Source organism: Amblyraja radiata, chromosome 24, assembly GCF_010909765.2.
Source record: "Amblyraja radiata isolate CabotCenter1 chromosome 24, sAmbRad1.1.pri, whole genome shotgun sequence".
NCBI classification, from domain to species: Eukaryota; Metazoa; Chordata; class Chondrichthyes; order Rajiformes; family Rajidae; genus Amblyraja; species Amblyraja radiata.
The window spans coordinates 5836464-5858483 of NC_045979.1; the positions used below are offsets into that span (position 1 = coordinate 5836464).

The 22020-nt window shown below is 42.8% G+C and overlaps 1 protein-coding gene across 1 annotated transcript in view; it reads right to left on the reverse strand.

Moving 5' to 3' along the window:
- The window catches only part of LOC116986718 (F-actin-capping protein subunit alpha-1-like), a 29315-nt gene extending 7686 nt beyond the window's left edge, over positions 1 to 21629 (reverse strand). Inside the window, exons 1-4 of the mRNA XM_033042315.1 lie at positions 21511 to 21629; positions 14979 to 15030; positions 5678 to 5741; positions 2353 to 2559 (exon numbers count right to left, since the gene is read on the reverse strand). Coding sequence (XP_032898206.1) covers positions 2353 to 2559; positions 5678 to 5741; positions 14979 to 15016 — 309 coding nt within the window. The 5' untranslated portion in view covers positions 15017 to 15030; positions 21511 to 21629. The remainder of the gene's footprint in view (positions 1 to 2352; positions 2560 to 5677; positions 5742 to 14978; positions 15031 to 21510) is intronic.
- Positions 21630 to 22020: the final 391 nt, after the last annotated feature.

Sequence of the window (22020 nt, forward strand, 5' to 3'; positions counted from 1 at the left end):
TGTTTCTTATATTACAATGGTGACTGCTCTGCCTCACAGCGCCAGAGACCCAGGTTCGATCCTGACCTCAGGTGCTGTCTTTGTGGCATTTGCACCTTCTTCCTGTGAGCACGTGGGTGTTCTCCAGATGTCCAGTTTTCCTCTCAAGTATGATTGTAGGTCAGTGTGGACTCAGTGTGCAGAAGGGCCTGTTTCCATCCCTAAACTAAACAGCTGTGAGGACTTTTTCCAAAATCAGCACGTTGGGTGGACTGCCTTCGCTTCTGTGATATATTTAGTGATTTTTACCATGAGAGTATAAATGTCATCCTTGTTAAACATCTTGTCAATGGAAATGCCTGATGAAAGCAACCATTGATATCCTACTTAATTGCAAACATTGCCCACATTTATATTTGTTTTAATGACCAGAGGATCTGGGGTGACAGAGGAACTGAAGGAAATCCACAATAAGCAGGAAATGGTGCTGGATAGACTGATGGGACTGAAGGCTGATAAATCCCCAGGGCCTGATGGTCTGCATCCCAGGGTACTTAAGGAAGTGACTCTAGAAATCGTGGATGCATTGGTGATAATTTTCCAATGTTCTATAGACTCAGGATCAGTTCCTGGGGATTGGAGGGTAGCTAATGTTATACCACTTTTTAAGAAAGGCGGGAGAGAGAGAAAACGGGGAATTATAGACCAGTTAGCCTGACATCGGTGGTGGGGAAGATGCTGGAGTCAATTATAAAAGATGAGATAGCCGCACATTTGGATAGCAGTAACAGGATCGGTCTGAGTCAGCATGGATTTACGAAGGGGAAATCATGCTTGACTAATCTTCTGGAATTTTTTGAAGATGTAACTAGGAAAATGGACAAGGGAGAGCCAGTGGATGTAGTGTACCTGGACTTTCAGAAAGCATTTGATAAGGTCCCACATAGGAGATTAGTGGGCAAAATTAGGGCATATGGTATTGGGGATAGAGTGCTGACATGGATAGAGAAGTGGTTGGCAAACAGGAAACAAAGAGTAAGGATTAATGGGTCCCTTTCAGAATGGCAGGCAGTGACTAGTGGGGTACCACAAGGCTCGGTGCTGGGACCGCAGCTATTTACAATATACATCAATGATTTGGATGAAGGGATTCAAAGTAACATTAACAAATTTGCAGATGACACAAAGCTGGGTGGCAGTGTGAACTGTGAGGAGGATGCTATGAGAATGCAAGGTGACTTGGACAGGTTCGGGGAGTGGGCAGATGAAGTATAATGTGGATAAATGTGAGGTTATCCACTTTGGTAGCAAAAACAGGATGGCAGATTACTATCTAAATGGCGTCAAGTTGGGAAAAGGGGAAGTACAACGGGATCTGGGGGTCCTTGTACATCAGTCTATGAAAGTAAGCATGCAGGTACAGCAGGCAGTGAAGAAAGCAAATGGCATGTTGGCCTTTATAACAAGAGGAATCAAATATAGGAGCAAAGAGGTCCCTCTGCAGTTGTACAGAGCCCTAGTGAGACCACACCTGGAGTATTGTGTGCAGTTTCAGTCCCCTAATTTGAGGAAGGACATTCTTGCTATTGAGGGAGTACAGCGTAGGTTTACAAGGTTAATTCCCGGGATGGCGGGACTGTAATATGCTGAGAGAATGGAGCAGCTGGGCTTGTACAATCTGGAGTTTAGAAGGATGAGAGGGTATCTCATTGAAACATAAGATTGTTCAGGGCTTGGACACGCTAGAGGCAGGAAACATGTTCCCGATGTTGGGGGAGTCCAGAACCAGGGATAAGAACAGTTTAAGAATAAGGAGTAAGCCATTTAGAACTGAGGCGAGGAAACACTTTTTTTCACAGAGAGTGGTGCGTCTGTGGAATTCTCTGCCTCAGTGGAGGCAGGTTCTCTGGATGCTTTCAAGAGAGAGCTAGATAGGGCTCATAAAATTAGCGGAGTCAGGGGATATGGGGTGAAGGCAGGAACGGGGTAATTATTGGGGATGATCAGCCATGATCACATTGAGTGGCGGTGCTGGCTCGAATGGCCAAATGGCCTGCTCCTGCACCAATTGTCTATTGTCTATTGTCTAATCCTTATTCTCCTTAGTTTCAACTTCACATGTTTTGATATTGAAAGAGTGTAAATTTTTCAATTGAGAGATTCGATGTTGTCATGCCCATTCTTAATTTCATATGCATACATACAGCAGGTCAATGACTATTAGTAGGAAATCTACAGCAAGGTTTTGCCCCACATAAAGATAATCAATGCTATGAAGTATTAACCCGCAGTCGTAAACTCTGCTTGAAACAAAAAGTGGTTTCCACCAAATATTCAGTCACACAAATTGCGTTCTATATTCATAAACTTAACTGTGCAGATGCCACAGGGATAGTGGTTTTTAATGTAGGCTCGCAGTGCGTTATCACAGGCACTCCGCCACGGTTCTATCGCAGTCTCGCCTGTCGTGGGTTGAATATCACTGCTTTCTTTCCTCACATGATCAAATTTGAAGGAGACTTGGTTCTTTGGGTCTAGGAATCTTCCATTACCCAAATCACCATGTTCTGTAATCAGGACCTAGGGACAAAAAAAACCCATACTTTAATGCTCACAACTTTTAAGGAACAATGCGTCACGGTGGCACAGGGGTAGTTGCTGCCTTACAGCGAATGCAGCGTCAGAGACCCGGGGTCCGATCCCGACTAAGGGTGCTGTCTGTACGGAGTTTGTACGTTCTCCCCGATCTTCGGTTTCCTCCCACACTCCCAAGACGTACGGGTTTATAGGTTAATTGGTCTGGTAAATGTAAAAATTGTCCCTGGTGGGTGTCGGGTAGTGAAGATGTGTGGACACGGTGGGCCGAAGGGTCTGTATCTCTAAACAATACAAGCATTTGTATTTACATGCACTGCTTATATATAAAAAATATTTCCGTACAAGCTTATTAAAATTCATATCTTCAAAATCAGTATAAATGTTTGGGTTTTGCTAAATGGCACCATATTTTAACATTGTGTAGTGCTCACTAAGTGAAGTATGCGCAGATTGTGGATTATTGGTAACTTGTTTTACAGCCAGGTATCTGATATAAATGAAAACTCATCACTATATTTTAAATCAATCTACATCCACCTATGTAATTCTTGCTTACAGGGTGCAGCCAAGGAGAGCAATCATTCTCCCAGTGCAATCCCACTATGACTTTCAGATGCCAGATTGAACTTTAATGAGCTAGAACTGAGTAGTTCACCAGATCTCTTTATGTGTTCGACACAGCTACTTTGGAGCATAGAACAGTAAGCATAAGGCCAGGTCCTCGGCCCACAATGTCTGTGCCAAACATGTTGCCAAGGCCATCTTATCTGCCTGCACATAATACATATCCATCCATGCCCTACATATCCATATGCCTATCTAAAAGTCTCTCAAATGCCACTATTGTATCTGACTCAACCACCATCCACAGCAGCATGTTCCAGGCAATCACCACTCTCATTGTACAACAACTTGCCCCACCTCTCATCTTAAAGTTATGCCCTCTTGTATTTGGTTTTTCCATCCTGGGAAACTGTTCATCCCATCTACGGTGGTGCTGCGGTAGAGTTGCTGCATTATCGCGCTTGCAGCACCGGAGACCCCGGTTCGATCCCGACTACAGGTACTGTCTGTATGGAGTTTGTATGGTCTCTCCATGGGTTTTCACCGAGATCTTCAGTTTCCTCCCACACTCCAAAGACGTACAGGTATGCAGGTTAATTGGCTTGGTGTATGTGTATATTGTCCCTAGTGTGTGTAGGGTAGTGTCAATGTGTGGGGATCGCTGGTCGGTGCGGACTCGGTCTTTATCGGCACTTTATCTCTAAATTAAAAACTAAACTATGCCTCTCATAATCTTATATACTACTTCGACTATACCTCTTTCCACTCTACCACTGGGTAAGGACTCCTTTCCGTTCTCTCAATTTCTCCGTCTCCATCACATTCCCCAGAGTGCTTCTGAAATGTCTCTCTACCTGAATAGTGGCTCCCACTCTCCAACAATGGATGGAGCCCTTGATCTCACCTCATCTATTTGTTGAAATTCTTCCCTCACCCCCTCTCCTGGATAAAGTGAGTTCCACAGGATTCTTTCAATATTTTACAGGGAATGATCCTCTTAATTCCTAAATACCAACCACCCCCAACGTCTTATGCAGGACTTGCAGCAAGGGTCCTTTTATTCCTTCCCTTTCAGGGACCTAAACAAGCGTTCAGGTGAAGCAGTGAATGACTTGCACATTTTCCAATCAAGTGTATTGCATAGAGTGTTTACAAATGCCTCCTCTACAAGCACAGATTTAGCAATAGCTTTGCAAAGTGCTTGTATTTAGTCCACATGAATAACTGATTGCCTGCCTGCCACTTTAAGTCAACTCTCTCTTCAACATTTCTATGTTAGGCCTCCTGAACTGTTAAAACAAGATACAACACATTCTTAAGGAACAACACCTCATCTTCTGGCTAAGCATGTTGCAATCTTCTGAACTAGATATCAAATTCTTCACTCTTCCGTTCTATCTGCATCAGAACTGGCCATTTCTGTCTGATGTAGAGTCTGGGCTGTTGGACATGTCCCACTGCCGCATCATTTTCCATACATAGAAACATAGAAAACAGGAGTAGGCCATTCGGCCCTTCGAGCCTACACCGCCATTCGATATGATCATGGCTGATCATCCAACTCAGTATCCCATCCCTGCCTTCTCTAACTACCCCCTGATCCGTTTAGCCACAAGGGCCACATCTAACTCCCTCTTAAATATAGCCAATGAACTGGCCTCAACTACCTTCTGTGGCAGAGAATTCCACAGATTCACCACTCTCTGTGTAAAAAATGATTTTCTCATCTCGGTCCTAAAAGACTTCCCTCTTATCCTTAAAGTGTGACCCCTAGTTCTGGACTTCCCCAACATCGGGAATAATCTTCCTGCATCTAGCCTGTCCAACCCCTTAAGAATTTTGTAAGTTTCTATAAGATCCCCCCTCAATCTTCTAAATTCTAGCGTGTACATTACAAATACATTACAAAGAAGCTTAATGTGCTGTTAACTTAAGCCATTTGGATTCACCCTAACAAAGATATTCTTCAGACAGCATCTCTGGTGAAAAGGTGACGTTTCGGGTCGAGAACCTTCTTCAGAAGAGTCTGAAAAGTGTCTCGACCCGGAACATCACCTATTCCTTTTCTCCAGAGATGCTGTCTGACCCGCTGAGTTACTCCAGCTGTTTATGTGTCTATCTTCCAATTAACCCAGCATGTGCAGTCCCTTCCAACACAAATATATCCCCTTTATTCTACAAATCTTCTCTCCTACTGAAACCTAACTTCATTTTTCCCTTTTCTTGTTCTGACAGGGTGTCTCACATCTGAAACATTAACGTTCTAACAAGGATGCCAAGACTTGCTGAATGTTCCCAGCATTTATGTTTTTAACCATTCGCCTATTTACAGTTTGGACATGCACAATACTTCATTGAAAGTGATATGCTGCCTAATTATTTTGGTATAATTATCCTGATGCACGGCCTAGCCTGGGGTACAATTCACCAGCACCAAATGTCTTTTGCTACCTTCACTACTCCGCCTAAACAGATTGTCTATTGATTCACAATTACATTTACAAACCTTTCCACATTTAGCAAGTTATATCTTTACCTGGTCCTCGTAGCCTTCTATCTTCACAGGAGTGAGCTGCTCCAAATTATACTGGGCAAAGGCTCTGTGAGAGAAAAAAAATCAATTTAATGTATTCATTACATTGACTAGTGACTTTTCACCACTTGCATTTTACATTGATTATGAGATCACCCTTGATACCCTATATATATCAAGCAGAACCCCAAACAAAATTTTCCAAGGAAGATCAACCAGGCTCCTGAATGACAATGCAGAATATTCACAGTGACTAACTTTTAGAGTTATAAAAAGGCACAACATAAAATAGGTTCATCGGCTCAATGAGACTGGTCTAACCATTAACTGCCCATTATCACTAAAACCTACATTAATTCTGTTCTCCCTATGTTCCATCAGCTCTCCCCAGATTCTGCTACTCACCTTTACGAGGTCACCTTTACTGTCATTTATGTGGATGATGCCGGGACTAGAGGTTCTGAGCTACAGGGATAGGTTGAGTAGGCTGGGACTATTGCTTGGAACGCAGGAGTATGAGGGGGTGATCTTATAGAGATGTATAAAATCATGACAGGAATAGATCGGGTAGATGCACGGACTCTCTTGCTCAGAGTTTGCGAATCGAGGACAAGGGGACATAGGTTTAAAGTGAAGGGGAAAAGATGTAATGGAAATCTGAAGGGTACCATTTTCACACAAAGGCTGGTGGGGGTATGGAACATGTTGCCAGAAGAGGTAGTTGAGGCAAGGACAATCCTAACATTTAAGAAACAGATCGACAGGTACATGGAGGGGACAGATTTGGAGGGATACGGGCCAAAAACGGGCAGGTGGGACTAGTGTAGCTGGGACATGTTAGCCGGTGTGGGGAAGATGGGCCGAAGGGCCTGTTTCTATGCTCTATGACCTACATGCCAGGAGAATATACTGCGGTAAATTAACCAATATATCTTTGGTATGTGGGAGGAAACCAGAGCATCCAGGAGAAAACCATGCAGTCGCAGGGAGAATGTACAAACTGCCCAGAGACAGCAGCCAAGGTCAGGATTGCACACAGGTCTCTGGCAGCATCTCTGTTGGATGCAGAACTGTGGTTAAGAAATATCATGTCTAGGGGAGAGAGAGACAGAGAGAGACAGAGACAGAGAGAGAGAGAGAGAGTGTGTGTGTGTGTGTGTGTGTGTGTGTGTGTGCGTGTGCGTGTGTGCGTGTGCGTGTGTGTGTGTGTGTGTATCTTCTCGAAAAAACGACGCGTTAACGGTAAAATTTTTACATATTCCGGTAGAGTTATTTTCCCCTCGAGCCTAAAGTCTTCTTATCTGAAAAATTCTAGCTTTATTTCTCGAGTTATTCATGAAAATGTTCAAAATTCAGGCAAAGCTTTGAAAAAATACCGACTGCCTTTCGCTGATGACGTGACAATGGGAGTGCGCCATCTTGCTTGCACTGCGTGATGTCACCCCCATACCCCTCCCTCCTCCTTTGGTTGACGCCCGCTCCTCGGCTGCCCGCTCCCCTCCTCCTCTCCCCCCCAAGCCCCTCCTCTCCACCCCTCCTCTCCTCTCCTCTCTCCGCCCCCCTCTCTCTGCCCTTCTCAGTCTCTGCCCCCCCTCTCTCTCTATCCCCCCTCCCTCTCTAGACGCGCCTGCGGGTTGGAGGCTATGCGAGAGTGGATAGGGCGGGGTTGGGGTAAAAGGAGCGAATGAATAATATTAATATATCAAGGTTAGTCCATGTGTGTGGGGGTGGTTAGTGTGTGTGTGTGTGTGTGGGTGGATAGTGTGTGTATATGACCCCGCAGACCCCCCCCCCCCCCTCCCCAACCGCGTTTTGAGGGGACGAGGCCCAACTGGTCCCACTTGGTGTACACCTATTAAAAGCCTGATCTTGGATGTGTGTGTGTTTATTTGTTTGTGTATAATCACATCTTATACATAATATACATCAATGATTTGGATGAAGGAATTCAAAATAACATTAGAAAATTTGCAGATGACACAAAGCTGGGTGGCAGTGTGAACCGTGAGGAGGATGCTATGAGAATGCAGGGTGACTTGGACAGGTTGGGGGAGTGGGCAGATGTATGGCAGATGAAGTTTAATGCGAATAAATGTGAGGTTATCCACTTTGGTAGCAAAAACAGGAAGGCAGATTACTATCTAAATGGCGTCAAGTTGGGAAATGGGGAAGTACAACGGGATCTGGGGGTCCTTGTACATCAGTCTATGATAGTAAGCATGCAGGTACAGCAGGCAGTGAAGAAAGCAAATGGCATGTTGGCCTTTATAACAAGAGGAATAGGAGCAAAGAGGTCCTTCTGCAGTTGTACAGAGCCCTAGTGAGACCACACCTGGAGTATTGTGTGCAGTTTTGGTCCCCTAATTTGATGAAGGACATTCTTGCTATTGAGGGAGTACAGCGTAGGTTTACAAGGTTAATTCCCGGGATGGCGGGACTGTCATATGCTGAGAGAATGGAGCAGCTGGGCTTATACACTCTGGAGTTTAGAAGGATGAGAGAGGATCTCATTGAAACATATAAGATTGTTAAGGGCTTGGGCACGCTAGAGGCAGGAAACATGTTCCCGATGTTGGGGGAGTCCAGAACCAGGGGCCACAGTTTAAGAATAAGGAGTAAGCCATTTAGAACGGAGATGAGGAAACACTTTTTCTCACAGAGAGTGGCGAGTCTGTGAAATTCTCTGCCTCAGAGGGAGGTGGAGGCAGGTTCACTGGATGCTTTCAAGAGAGAGCTAGATAGCGCTCTTAAAAATAGCGGAGTCAGGGGATATGGGGAGAAGGCAGGAACGGGGTACTGATTGGGGATAATCTGCCATGATCACATTGAATGGCGGTGCTGGCTCGAAGGGCCAAATGGCCTACTCCTGCACCTATTGTCTATTGTCTATCTTCTCGAAAAAACTACGTGCTAACGGTAAAATGTTTACATATTCCAGTCGAGATTTTTTCCGTGGAGTCCAAAGTCGCCTTATCTGAAATATTCATGCTTTATTTCTCGTTATTAATGAAAATGTTCAAAAATCTGAAAAAACTTTGGGGGTGTAAATAAGGCTGCCTGCCTGCGAGTGACGTCGCCCACCCCCCGACCACTCCCCCCCGTACTCGGGCCCTGCCTGTAGCCTGGAGCATTGCATCTGGAAACCAGCCCTCCCCTGCCCTCCCTCCCTCTCTGCCCCCCACGCCTCCCATGGGGGCTATGTATAGGGGACGGGTGTGTTGGGGGAGCAGATCCAACGGGTCTGCACTTGGTCTAATTAACTTTAATATTCCTCTGATCCTACAAAGTCTGAGGCAAATAGTTGGTGGATAGGGTTAGATAGTGATATTATCATGCTGTATATTCAAAAGCAATACGTAATTTGTTAGAATAAATGGGTAAATAAAGCAAATTTCCCATACAAAAGTTGATGCGATAAGAGGATGCTGACAGCAGCCAATTCAATCCGCTGTCACACCCAGAATTATTTCCTCAAACTTTGAAGCACAAATGGTGTGGGTTTTCAGAAAATAGCAATAATAGAATAATTGGAAAGTCAGCAAATCTAAAAAGAGTTTTGGTTACAACTGCGTGAGCACAAAGACATAAGCATGAAAGCATGGACAACATTTCAATGATAGTACACTTGCAACGTTTCCAAATGTACTGTGACTGGGGTTGTCTGCTTTTTCTGAATGTGTACGGCTCTATATTTGACTTTATATATACTTTACTATATATACACTTTAGTTTAGTTTATTCTTCCTACTGAAGCCAGTGAAGAGAAATGTATTACTGCCATTCTCCACCTGGCCCCGACTCCTGCACAAAGATGTACAGTATAGATCTATACAGTCCTCTGTCATTTTCGCCACCTCCAACGTGACCCCACCATTCGCCACATCTTCCCATCTCCCCCCGTCTGCTTTCCGCAAAGTCCGCTCCCTCCGTAACTCCCTGGTCAATTCTTCCCTTCCCACCCGCACCACCACCTCCCCAGGCACTTTCCCTTGCAACCGCAAGAGATACAATACAATACAATACAATTTATTTGTGTCATTTGAACCTCATTGAGGTTCAAACGAAGTTTGGTTTCTGCAGTCATACACACAAGAAAAAGAACCAAGACACAGCACAATTTACACAAACATCCACCACAGTGAATCTCCTCCTCACTGTGATGGAAGGCAATGTCTTATCTCTCTCCTGCACTCCTCATTCTCCTCCCGATGTCAGAGTCAAAGCCCCCGGCGGGCGATGGCAAGTGTCCCGCGGCCAATAAAGCCGCGCCGGGTGATGCAAGGCCGCGCTCCGGGTCTTGGTGTTGGAGCCCCCGGCGGGCGCTAGCAAGACCCGCGGCCATTTAAAGCCGCGCAGGGCGATGTAAGGCCCCGCTCCAGGTAATTTTCAACCCCGCAACTCGGGTGGGAGAAGTCGCCGTTGCGGAAGCCCCGAAAAGCGGTCTCCCAGCAGGGACCCGCGGGCTCCCGGTGTCACCGTCCACCAGACCTGCGGTTGGAGCCTCCGAATCCCCGGGGTCGGGTCGCAGCCGTGCGCCACCACAGCTCCTCCCGCTCCGAACTCGGCCAGCTCCGCGATGGTGGGTAAGTCCACAGCTCCGCGACTGGAGCCCCAGATCGTTCCAGATGGAGGCCGCTCCACGGTGCTAGGCCCCAACGACAACGGAGACCCGACAGGGAAAAGGTCGGGTTCTCCGTGCAGGGGAAAGATTTTAAAAGTTTCCCCCACCCCCCGCCCCTCACACACATACCCAGTTAAAAAAAAAGCACTTTAAACTACATTCAAACAAGACAAAAAATAAAAAAAGAGATGCTACATGTGTCGCTTTACCTCCCCCCTTGACTCCATTCAAGGACCCAAGCAGTCGTTCCAGGTGCGACAGAGGTTTACCTGCACCTCCTACAAACCTTATCTATTGCATCCGCTGCTCGAGATGTCAGCTGATCTACATCGGTGCGACCAAGCGTAGGCTTGGCGATCGTTTCGCCCAACATCTCCGCTCGGTCCGCTTTAACCAACCTGATCTCCCTGTGGCTCAGCACTTCAACTCCCCCTCCCATTCCGAATCCGACCTTTCTGTCCTGGGCCTCCTCCATTGCCAGAGTGAGCACCACCGGACACTGGAAGAGCAGCACCTCATATTACGCTTGGGCAGTCTGCATCCCGGTGGCCTGAACATTGACTTCTACAATTTCCGGTAGCCCTTGCTGTCTCCTCCCCTTCTCAGCCCTCTAGCTCCTCCTCTTCCTTTCTTCTTCCTGCCCCCCTCCACCCTGCATCAGTCTGAAGAAGGGTTTCGGCCCGAAACGTTGTCTATTTCCTTCGCTCCATAGATTGCTGCCGTACCAGCTGAGTTTCTCCAGCAATTTTGTCTACAGTATAGATATGTTGACCAAGAATAGCAGTCCTTTATGGCAATCAAATTCAGATCATTCTTATATTTGAACCGAAGAAATCAAAGCAAATCATTGGGCTTAACCCACCATTCAATGATAATACAAATACTCAGCTCTTTCTGAACACTAATACTTTTAATCTCTATATTAAAAAGTTCCCTGCTTTTCTATCGTTTCCATCAAAGTGGACATCTACAAAGTATTCCCGATTATCCCGAGCATAGGGCACATTTTCTCACGAGAAAATCCAAAACTTTGCCAAAATACAATCTCTGAATAAATCCAAAATGAATTTACAATAATGATTGTTACCCCATTGCAAAGTTGTGGATGTAGCCAGCCCATCACACAGACCAGCCTCCCTCTTCCCCTCCACCCCACCAATCAACTCCATCTACACCACGCAGCCATGCGAAAAGTCAACCTAATCAAAAAGGTGACCTTTTTCACCTCAGCTATTTCCTCTTCTCCCCTCTCCAATCTGGCCGAAAATACAAAAGTTTCAAAGCACATACCAGACTTACGAAGAACTTCTACCCCTGGTCTTCCAACTACCTTCATTGCGGACACTGGACTTTTACTCTGTATCTGCAATGCTATAAAACTATATTCTGCATTCTGGTATGTTTCTCTTTGCACTACCTGTGGTACTTGTGTACAGCTTAATTGTACCTCTGTTTGATGCAATTTAATTGGATAACACACAAAAGTTTTTTGCTGGCCCTCGGTACATGTGACAATAATCAACCAATACCAATCCTATCTACCACAACATGATAGAGGTTGCTAATCCATTTCAAAGGGAATTTAAGACCCTTAAATTAATTCAATCATGTGGAACATATCTGGAATCACATGTCGGCCAGATCAGGTGGGGATGCTAATTTCCTTCCCTGATAAACCAGATGGCCAATATTACCAAACATTCTGTTCCTCTACTGCAACTTTTCTAATCTGCCATGTTATTCCTTCTACATTTTCATTAGAAACCCTGCATTCCATTATGTACAAGGATTAAACAGTGCAGATCATCCCACGCCAGATGTGGAATCCTTTTGTGGTCAAATTTCTGGTTTAAAGAGATAAACCAGATCTAAGGGAATGCCCACTGTCTACAATAATTGTTTAATAACTCTTTTGGTCTGGACCTGCTCAACAGAGGTACCCCAAAAAACACACTCTACTTGGCAGGCTGACAGCTCACATCACATGGTAGTTGTGAGCAATGGCTATTACATACTAACTGGTATCTTCTACTCTGCAGAATTGAATGGGAGTAGGTTGTTCCCTTCCAAAGAGATTGCCTACAAAGAAGCATTCCCTAACAGCAAATTATAAAGTAGAAATTCAACTGGGAGTTTGAGTGCAGAGGGAAAGTTCCAATATTAAAAAGAAATCCAAAATTACAATTTTCAATGTCTTGCAAAACTAACCTATCTGCTACACTTCAAACTATGGAATATGCACTATCCGAGTCTTGACACAAAGACATTAAGTCTTGACCTGTACTTTATTTGTAGTTAAAATGTTATACCTCAATGCCAACTTTTCTCACTTGAATATCTTACTCCATATTTATTATGAAACCTGCCTGATTACACATCACACTAATTACATCCTTTGACTTGTGATGGTCTTGCGATGCTCAAATTTGCATCTCCCATCTCCTATAAAATATGCATGAGAAACATTTGCACTGGGACCAACTATACTCTTCTACTTAATCAGGCATCAAGCCAAGTTTATTATCATATGCACAAGTACGGTTACATTGAAAATCAAATAAGGAGACCGAGAAAATAAAATGGAGACCAATTTAAATCTATACACCCCGAATTAACTGAATTCTGACCTCAGCAAAAAGAGACATGAATTGAAAACTATGAAAAATAAATGGTTCTAATTTGCAGACACAAACGACATGTCAACCCAGAATGTTAACTATCTAATGTCCCCCCACAAATGGTACTTGACCTGCTGAGTTCTCCCAGCAGATTGTTTGTTGCTCCAGTTCATAATTGAGGCATTAGAGTCATACCTTATGGAAATAGGCCCTTTGGCACAACTTGCCCATACTGACCAACATGCCCCATCTACACTAGTCTCACCCGCCTGCATTTGGCCCATATCCTTCGAATCCTATCCTATCCATGTAGCATCCAATGTTTTTTAATCATTGTGATAATACCTGCCTGAACTACCTCCTTTGGCAGCTTCCATGTACCCTCCACCCTTTGTGTAAAGTTCTTGATTCCCCTACTCTTGGTAAAAGACTGTGCATTTACCCTATCTATTCCTCTCATGATCTTAAACACCTCTAGAAGATCACCTCTCATCCTCCTGCGCTCCAGGGAATAAAGTCCTGGCCAGATCAACCTCTCCCTATAGCTCAGTCCCTCGAGCCCTGGCAACATCCTCGTAAATCTTCTCTGCACCCTTTCCAACTTAACAATAACCTTTATATAACAGTGTGAACACAATACTCTAAATGAGGACTCACCAACGTCTTATACATATGTACGATGACGTTCCAATTGTTATACTCAATACTTTGACTTCTTCTTCTTGCGTACGGCATGCACAGCCTAAAGTTGTCGGACAGCTTGTTCTATTTGATCTTATTTGATTGTGCACACCAGATGGATTGCATTCGTCGAAACAGGGCGGACCAGGTGAAGGTTGCAATCTCCCACCCCAATACTTTGACTGAAGGTCTATGTGCTGAAAGCCTTCTTGTGACATCACTTTCAAGGATCCCACTGCTCTTCAACATTTCCTAGTGACATCACTTTCAAGGATCCCACTGCTCTTCAACATTTCCTAGAGCCCTGCCATTCAGTATGTAGCTCCTGCCCAAGTCAGCCTCCCCAAAGTGCAACACACCACATTTTTCTGCATCAAATTCCACCAATCATCCCTCAGCCCACCTGCCCAATCGATCAAGTTCCTGCTGCAATTTTAAACGTCCATCTTTGCTATCAGCACCTTTCAGCACCTCACCAGTCTTTAATGATAACTCATAAATCGCAGCCAGGACACCTGCAATTTCCCCTCCAGCTTCCCACAGTATCCTCAGATATATATGAACATGCCCGGGAGATTTGACTACCTTCAGACATATTAGGACCTTCAGCACCACCTCGAGTTTTCCACTTTGACTCTTGAGGGTGCCCATTCTCTCTCTGCTTACCCTTTTTTTCCTTTAATGTACGTAAAATCTCTTGGGATTATCCTTAATATTATTTGCCAGACCTATCTCCGGTCCCCCTTTTACCCTCCTGACTTCCTATTTTAGCATGGTCCTCAGTTCCCAAAACTGTTCGCGGGATACACTTGATCCCAGCTGTCCATGCCTTCTCCCTATTCTTGACCAGAATCTCAAATTCTCTCGTCGTACAAGCTTCCTTACGCCCATCTGCCTTGACCTGCACTCCAACTTTGCTGGGTCATCCATTGAGATACAAATCAAAGCAACACAACATTCCTCCTGTCAAGATAAAAGCTGACTGTTGCACACAAAATTTAACCCAAAAGGGGTTTTTAGTTACAACTATCTATACCTCTACTACCTGAAAAACATACTTACGTTTATGATTTTTATATTGTGCAAAAGAAATCAGAACTTTGTTGATCTTGCAAGTGGTCCAAGTAGTGACCGCAAGTTTCTCCATTCACAGACTGACAGAGGCTGGTTAGATAAATGGAAAATCACCATAGGGCAGTGGAAATACTTCAGGTTGGGCAATGTATGTGCACAATCTGTACTATTTAAGCATCACAAAGAATACACTACGGATCACATAAACACAAGAAAATTGGAGCAGAGCAACAAAAATATTGGCATCATCTAGCACCTTGATGAGAACACAATTTGAAAAACATTAAAAGGTATCTTATGACAGACTTACTTTACTGTTGCTTCCTTGAGAAGAGTGTCATTATTCATTAGAAGACGTACATCTGGAAAATGAAAACATGTTAATTTAAGTCAAATTAACTTTATTTCAAAATATTTATTGGTATATCAATTAAGGATACAGTCAACACATGTCAATTCAAAATTGTCTTATTTAGAAGTACATTTAAATATCAAGGATTTAAGTTTCAAGGATGCCTTGAAGTAACAGAAACAGACTGGTGACACCTTTGGCAATTAATATGCTGGAAAGCCACAAGAAAAATCTGAATATTTAATTTTAAAGAGGTTTGATTCTCTATCATTCTTAAACATTCGAATGAAACAATCCACAGTGGTAAAACTAAGAACCTGCCAATCAAGCACTATTCGAGTATTATTTCGATTATCGAGTAATGTGCACAAATACTGCAGATAACATTACTATTTAATCATTTAAAAAAATCAGTAAATCATGCATAATATGCACATGATAATTAGATTACAATTGCACAAAAAGGGAGAGTTAGATTTAGCTCTTAGGGCTAAAGGAATCAAGGGATATGGGGGAAAAAGCTGAAACGGGGTACTGATTTTAGATGATCAGCATGATCATATTGAATGGAAGTGTTGGCTCTACTCCTGCATCTATTTTTCTATGTTTCTATGAAAGACCTTGCACGCAACCTACAAAGAAATAAAATACACTTATGTTCAATTTATTCTTACGAGAAGTTGTTTCACCCCAAAATAATAACCAAATGCAATTTATGGGAATATATTTAAATTACATGGAAATCATTTTTACATAATTAACAACAGGAATTCGTAAGGCACCGTAAATGTCCCAAGGAATTTCACAAGAGGGAAATCAAGCAAACATTTAACACTAAGCCACTTTATATTTCTGCGGAAGATGTGGGATATTAATAATTTCTTACAAAGAGATAAATTACATTTAGGAACTTCCAGATGGAAAATAGGTATCAATGGTAGACCAATTAAAATCGGCCAAACTAAGAAGCAATTGTTGAAGTCAGGTATCGTATGGGGTTGTCAGGGTGGTGGAGAGTAAAGGCCATGGCTTCTGATGGATTTGAAAACAAGGATAAGAAGTTAAAAATCAATACAGTCAACTATGGCACATGTCAGATCACCAAGCTGTTATTGTTCCTTTAGGTCAAGGGTTCCCAACCTGGGGTAAATTTACCCCCAGGGGGTAAATCTTGCCTACCCAGGGGGTAAATGTGTTGATTCTGGATTTATAGATATTTTTTTCTCATTGACTGACCATGTTTGGTTCTGGTATCTGTTCATCATTAGTTGTTCATAAATAAGTGAAATAACATTGTTAAGCGCTATTAAAGTTGCCTGGGGTAAACGAGACGAAAAAAGGTTGGGATCCCCTGCTTTAGGTGCTTCACCTATGCAGAAAAGCACCGCAGCCAATGTGCATGTAAACAGATTATATAAACAGTAAGTAAATGAACTAGACAATTGGTTTCAAAATGTGCTCAAGACTAAATTGGTGTGAGCACCAAGATAGCTTTGTTGCTTTCCACAAAGAAACAAATGTAGTCTGACAATGCAGACCCAAAGTTAGGGAACCAGGTTTTAATATTTCAGGAGTCTCAAAATTCCCCCCGTCCATAGTTGACTGCCAATTTAACAGTTTAGAATTCATAACCCTTCTATTTTTAAGAATCACTTTGCTTGCCACATAGTCTCTAAAGTATACATTGCAGGGCAATTTAGTAATCTCTCAGTATGTTTTTGCATCCCTGAGAAAATTAACAGTTCTCTTGACTGTGTCAAGAATAGACAGCATTGTTTGCTGAAACTGAAAAGAGAGCAGTCATTTAATTCAAGTTGGCTGCTCTTATTGGAAAGTTTGAGCCTTGCTCTGTCTCGGACATGAGGCTTGAAATATAAAAGCACTACAACTCTACAATGACATCAGTGGTGGGGAAGATGTTGGGAGTCAATTATTAAAGATGTACAAGAACGGAACTCACTATCAAAACATGGAGGGGACAGGGGGACACCATTTTTGGCAGCCGCGCGCGCATGTGCACACTCACACACGCGCGCGAGGCTTCGGAGGCTCAATCCAGCGCTAAATGCAGCTCAACTGCCTGTCTCACCGGGTTAACTAACAGCCCTGTCTGGACTGACGGGATACCAGCGCTGCTTCTCCGCGCTGGCCATATTTCTCGCAAGCCCAGGCAAGTTAACCTGGCGGGGATGTCGCCCACCTCTCAAAACATGGGGGGGGGGGGGGGGCGTGTCCCCACTGCCCCCCCCCCGAGTTTTCCGCCCCTGAAGATGTAATAGCAGTGCATTTGGAAAGCCGTAACAGGATCGGTCCAAGTCAGCATGGATTTATGAAGGGGAAATCTTGCTTGACTAATCTTCTGGAATTTTTTGAGGATGTAACAAGCAAATTGGATAAGGGAGAGCCAGTGGTAGTATATCTGGACTTTCAGAAAGCCTTTGATAAGGTCCCACACAGGAGATTAGTGGGCAAAATTAGAACACATTGTATTGAGGGTAGGGTATTAACATGGATATAAAATTGGTTGGAATTCAGGAAACAAAGAGTAGGAATTAACGGGTCCATTTCAGAATGGCAGGCAGTGACTAGTGTGGTACCACAAGGCTCGGTACTGGAACCACAGCTATTTACAATATTTAGATCAAGGAATTTAAAAGTAACATTAGCAAATTTGCAGATGACACACAGCTGGGTGGCAGTGTGAACTGTGAAGGGGGTTCTATGAGGATGCAGGGTGACTTGGATAGGTTGGGTGAGTGGACAGATGTATGACAGATGCAGTATAATGTGGATAAATGTGAGGTTATCCACTTTGGTGGCAAGAACAAAAAGGGAAATTATTATCTGAATGGTGTCAGATTAGGGAAAGGGGAAATGCAACAAGACCTGGGTGTCCTTGTACATCTGTCAATGAAAGTAAGTATGCAGGTGCAGCAGGCAGTGAAGAAAGCTAATGGCATGTTGGCCTTCATAATGAGTGGATTTGAGTATAGGAGCAAAGAAGTCCTACTGCAGTTGCCCCTGGAGTATCGTGTGCAGTTTTGGTCTCCTAATTTAAGGAAGGACATTCTGGTTTTTGAGGGTGTGCAGCGTAGGTTCATGAGGTTAATTCCCGGGATGGCGGGACGGTCATATGATGAAAGAATGGAACGACTGGGCTTGTATTCACCAGAATTTAGAAGGATGAAAGGGTATCTTACAGAAACATATAAATGTATTAAGGGATTGGACAAGCTAGATGCAGGAACCATGTTCCCGATGTTGGGGGTCCAGGGGCCACAGTTTAAGAATAAGGGGCAGAACTGAGATGAGAAATAACTTTTCACCCAGAGAATTGTGAATTTGTGGAATTGTCTGCCTCAGAAGGCAGTGGAGGCCGATTCACTGGATGCATTCAAAGAGGGTTGGGTAGAGCTCTTTTTTTTTTTCACTTAAATTTTTATTGATTTTTAAGAGATATATACAAACAGTGCAACACCATCACCATAAATAAAACAAAGTAAGAAAAACAGCAATCAAAATTAAAAAATAAATAGATAGGGGGGAAGAAAAAAAAAGAAGTAAATAAATTTAAAAATTGGAATAAGACGTGTGGTTACTTACCAAATTAAAAAAAGAAAAAACATTACATTGATTAGTTATCTGGAGATAATTCAATATTCATACAAACATACCATCTAGTTCTATATAACGCAATCTTCCCATATCTAGCTCGGCATTTATCTAATTGGTGTCATGGCTCAAATAAACGGTCCATTTTTCCCAGATCTTTTCATATGAATTCTCCTTGACTCTCAAGGAATATGTCAATTTCTCCATATTAAAGATGTCTCGCACAATTTCTAAACACTGATCCTGTTTTGGACGTTTTTCATTAAGCCACTGCCTGGTAATGGCCTTCTTACTTGCTGCAAGCAAAACTTTAATCAAATATGTATCTTCTATTTTTACAATATCTTTAATGTGCCCCAGATACATCACATGGCAGGTATTTGGGATTTTATAACCGAAGATATTTTTTACAACTGCATTAACATTTTCCCAGTATGGCCTTATCTTTACACAGTTCCAGAAAATATGTGAGTGGTCTGCCTCCGTACCCCCACACAGCCTCCAACAGTGTTGTTGGACAGCAAGTTGTCTGCTTTTTATTTTGGGTGTTATAAAAAAGCGAGGTAGATTCTTCCAGCAAAATTCTTTCCATATTAGTGAGCTAGTGGATGAACATTGTGTTTCACACATTTGATACCATTGTTCTTCTGTTATTTGAATCTTTAATTCTGCTTCCCATTTTGTTTTTATGTAGAGCGTTGATTCTCCCCCGCTTCCCACCAGAGCTTGGTAGAAAGCAGAGATGACCCGAGACCCCTTCTGTTTGTATGCATCCACAATCACCTGGATCACATTATTTGAAGTTTCATCTAGTTCTGGCCTTATCTCTTTTGTAAATTAGTCTCTTAATTGCAAGTATCTAAAAAAATCTTTGTTTTCGAGACCATACTTTGACTTTAAATCTTGGAAGCTCCATAAACTCGCCATTTTCTGAAACTGTATACATTGCCGTTATGGCCTTTTTGTGCCCATTCTTTGAATTTTGAATCATACACCCCTGGCTTAAACTTTGAGTCATATGCGAACCACTTCAATGCGTGAACCCCTCTCAGATATTTGTCTCCCACCAAAATCTGGGTCTGGTAACCCTGTATCTCCCTTTCCATTTCTTTCCATCGAGATTCATAATCAGGTCAACACCAACAAGCCAGAGGTGTGAATTGAGCTGCATAAAAGTATTTCCTCAGATTTGGTAAAGCCATCCACCCTTGCTTTTCAGCAGTTGAAGTGTTGTTAGTTTTATTCTGTTTTTTTGTTATTCCAAATGAATCTAGAGATCATTTTTATCCCAGACTATGAATTTATCTCGGGGGACATTAATTGGGAGAGATTGGAATAAATATAGTAGTTTAGGTAGGATATTCATTTTTACTGTTTGTATTCTGGCACTGAAGTCTAGAGGAAGGGTAGGAGCTCTTAGGGCTAGCGGAATCAAAGGATGTGGCGAGAAGGCAAGAACAGGGTACTGATTGTGGATGATCAGCCATGATCACATTGAATGGCTGTGCTGGTTCGAAGGGCATAATGGCCTACCTCTTGCACCTATTTTCTATGTTTTCTATGTTCTAATGCAACAATAAAATCATATTTAGGATTTTGATCCCTATTTAGGGAACAATAATCATCACTGATGGCAGTTCAGAATGGATTCACCAAGATGGTCCCGGAAATGAAGGGATTATTTTTTGAAGAAAGGTTGAACAGGTTGGTTTGCCTCAGCTTGAATTTAGAATGAAAAGCAATGTTCTGAAACAGAAGAATTTTATAGGGTTTCAGGGCAAATTATGGCAGGCTGTGCCCACTCACAGGAGGATCTAGGACCAGAGGGCGCAGTCGCAGAATAGAGACCTTTTAAAACGGTCAGGGGTTTGCAGCGGGGGCAGATTAAATCATAGCATTCAGAAAGGAAACTGATAAGAATTTGCAGAGCTATTTGGAGAGGGTCTGCTGGACTGCTATTACATGAATAGTGCAGTGTAGAGCTAATGGTCTAACCCTCGGCTGTGTCCTTTGTGATTCAATTGATCATTTGGCCTCCTATGATAATAATTTCATGATTCCAATATTTCTTCATCAGCATTTGAGCAGATGGGAATGGAAAAGTGATTTAACCAGTTCCTATCGTCTACTTCTAAAGACTTTAAAATGCAGTTTAAATTGTACAATACATTGCACATGGATTATAGTATTCTGCTTTAGCAGAGGCATTTTGTCGTATTGGGCCTAGCATTTGTCTGCTGAGTACAAGTTCAAGTGTTTGTGAAGAGCTGTGTAATGTGCTGACCCATCTATAGAAGAGACTTGGCATGAAACATCACCTTTCCATGTTCTCCGAGATGCTGCATGACCTGCTTAGTTACTCCGGCACTTTGTGCCTTTTTGTCTGCTGAGTAAGATCTATTAATTCGATTGAAGCCACAGATTACCTGTAAATCATTGATTTACAGACAAGTGCGTTATAGTTATCGAACCATGAGTCATGGGCAACTGGCAGCCCAATAACCCAAGAAGACAGGGCTATTTCTCTTTCACTGATTTGGCTGAACATATCCAGAATTGCCTCCTTAACAGACACATCCTACACATCCTGTATAATGAATAAAACATTAATTCTAGATTCCATGATAAGCGATCCTTCAGCATTTGATTATGAAGAGCAATTATTCACTACTGCGTAGGAATGACTGCAGATGCGGGTTTAAACCGAAGATAGACATAAAAAGCTGGAGTAACTCAATGGAACAGGGCAGCATCTCTGGAGAGAAGAAATGGGTGACGTTTCGCATTGCCATTGGCATACTTGAACATACCTTAAAATCAAATTCACAATTTAGAGATTATAAAACATAAAAAATACTTAATATTTCCAATCACTTACCATTAAAAACTTCATTGAACTCTCCTGGTGTAGCATGCCTGATAAAATTGGTAACTACTTGTACCTAAAATCAAACCAGAAATTCAGGTAGTTACAAATATGTTTTTCACAATATACAGGATGAATGGATGTTTCAAAAGCTTGTTTGTTCACATCCGAGAACATCAATCAAGTTACCAAGTTAGCAACAGAAAATGCTGGAAACATTCAGCAGGATGAAGATCTTTCATAAAGACTGGAAATGTTAACTCTTTCCACAAATGCTGCCTGACCTACTGAGTGCTTAGAATCTTTTTGTTTTCTTTTAATCTGAGACTTTCAGCTCCTGCAGATTTCTAATTTTCATCAAGCAAACTACAGGAGAGATTCCTAGGATATGTTTGTCGACATTTATTATTGTCTCACAGATTTAGATTCTTCTTCCTGATTCGAACTTGCCCTCTCACTCGGCAATCTCTGCAAGGGCCTATCCAGTAAGTAGCATCATGGCAAAGTTGGGCAATCTGGGGT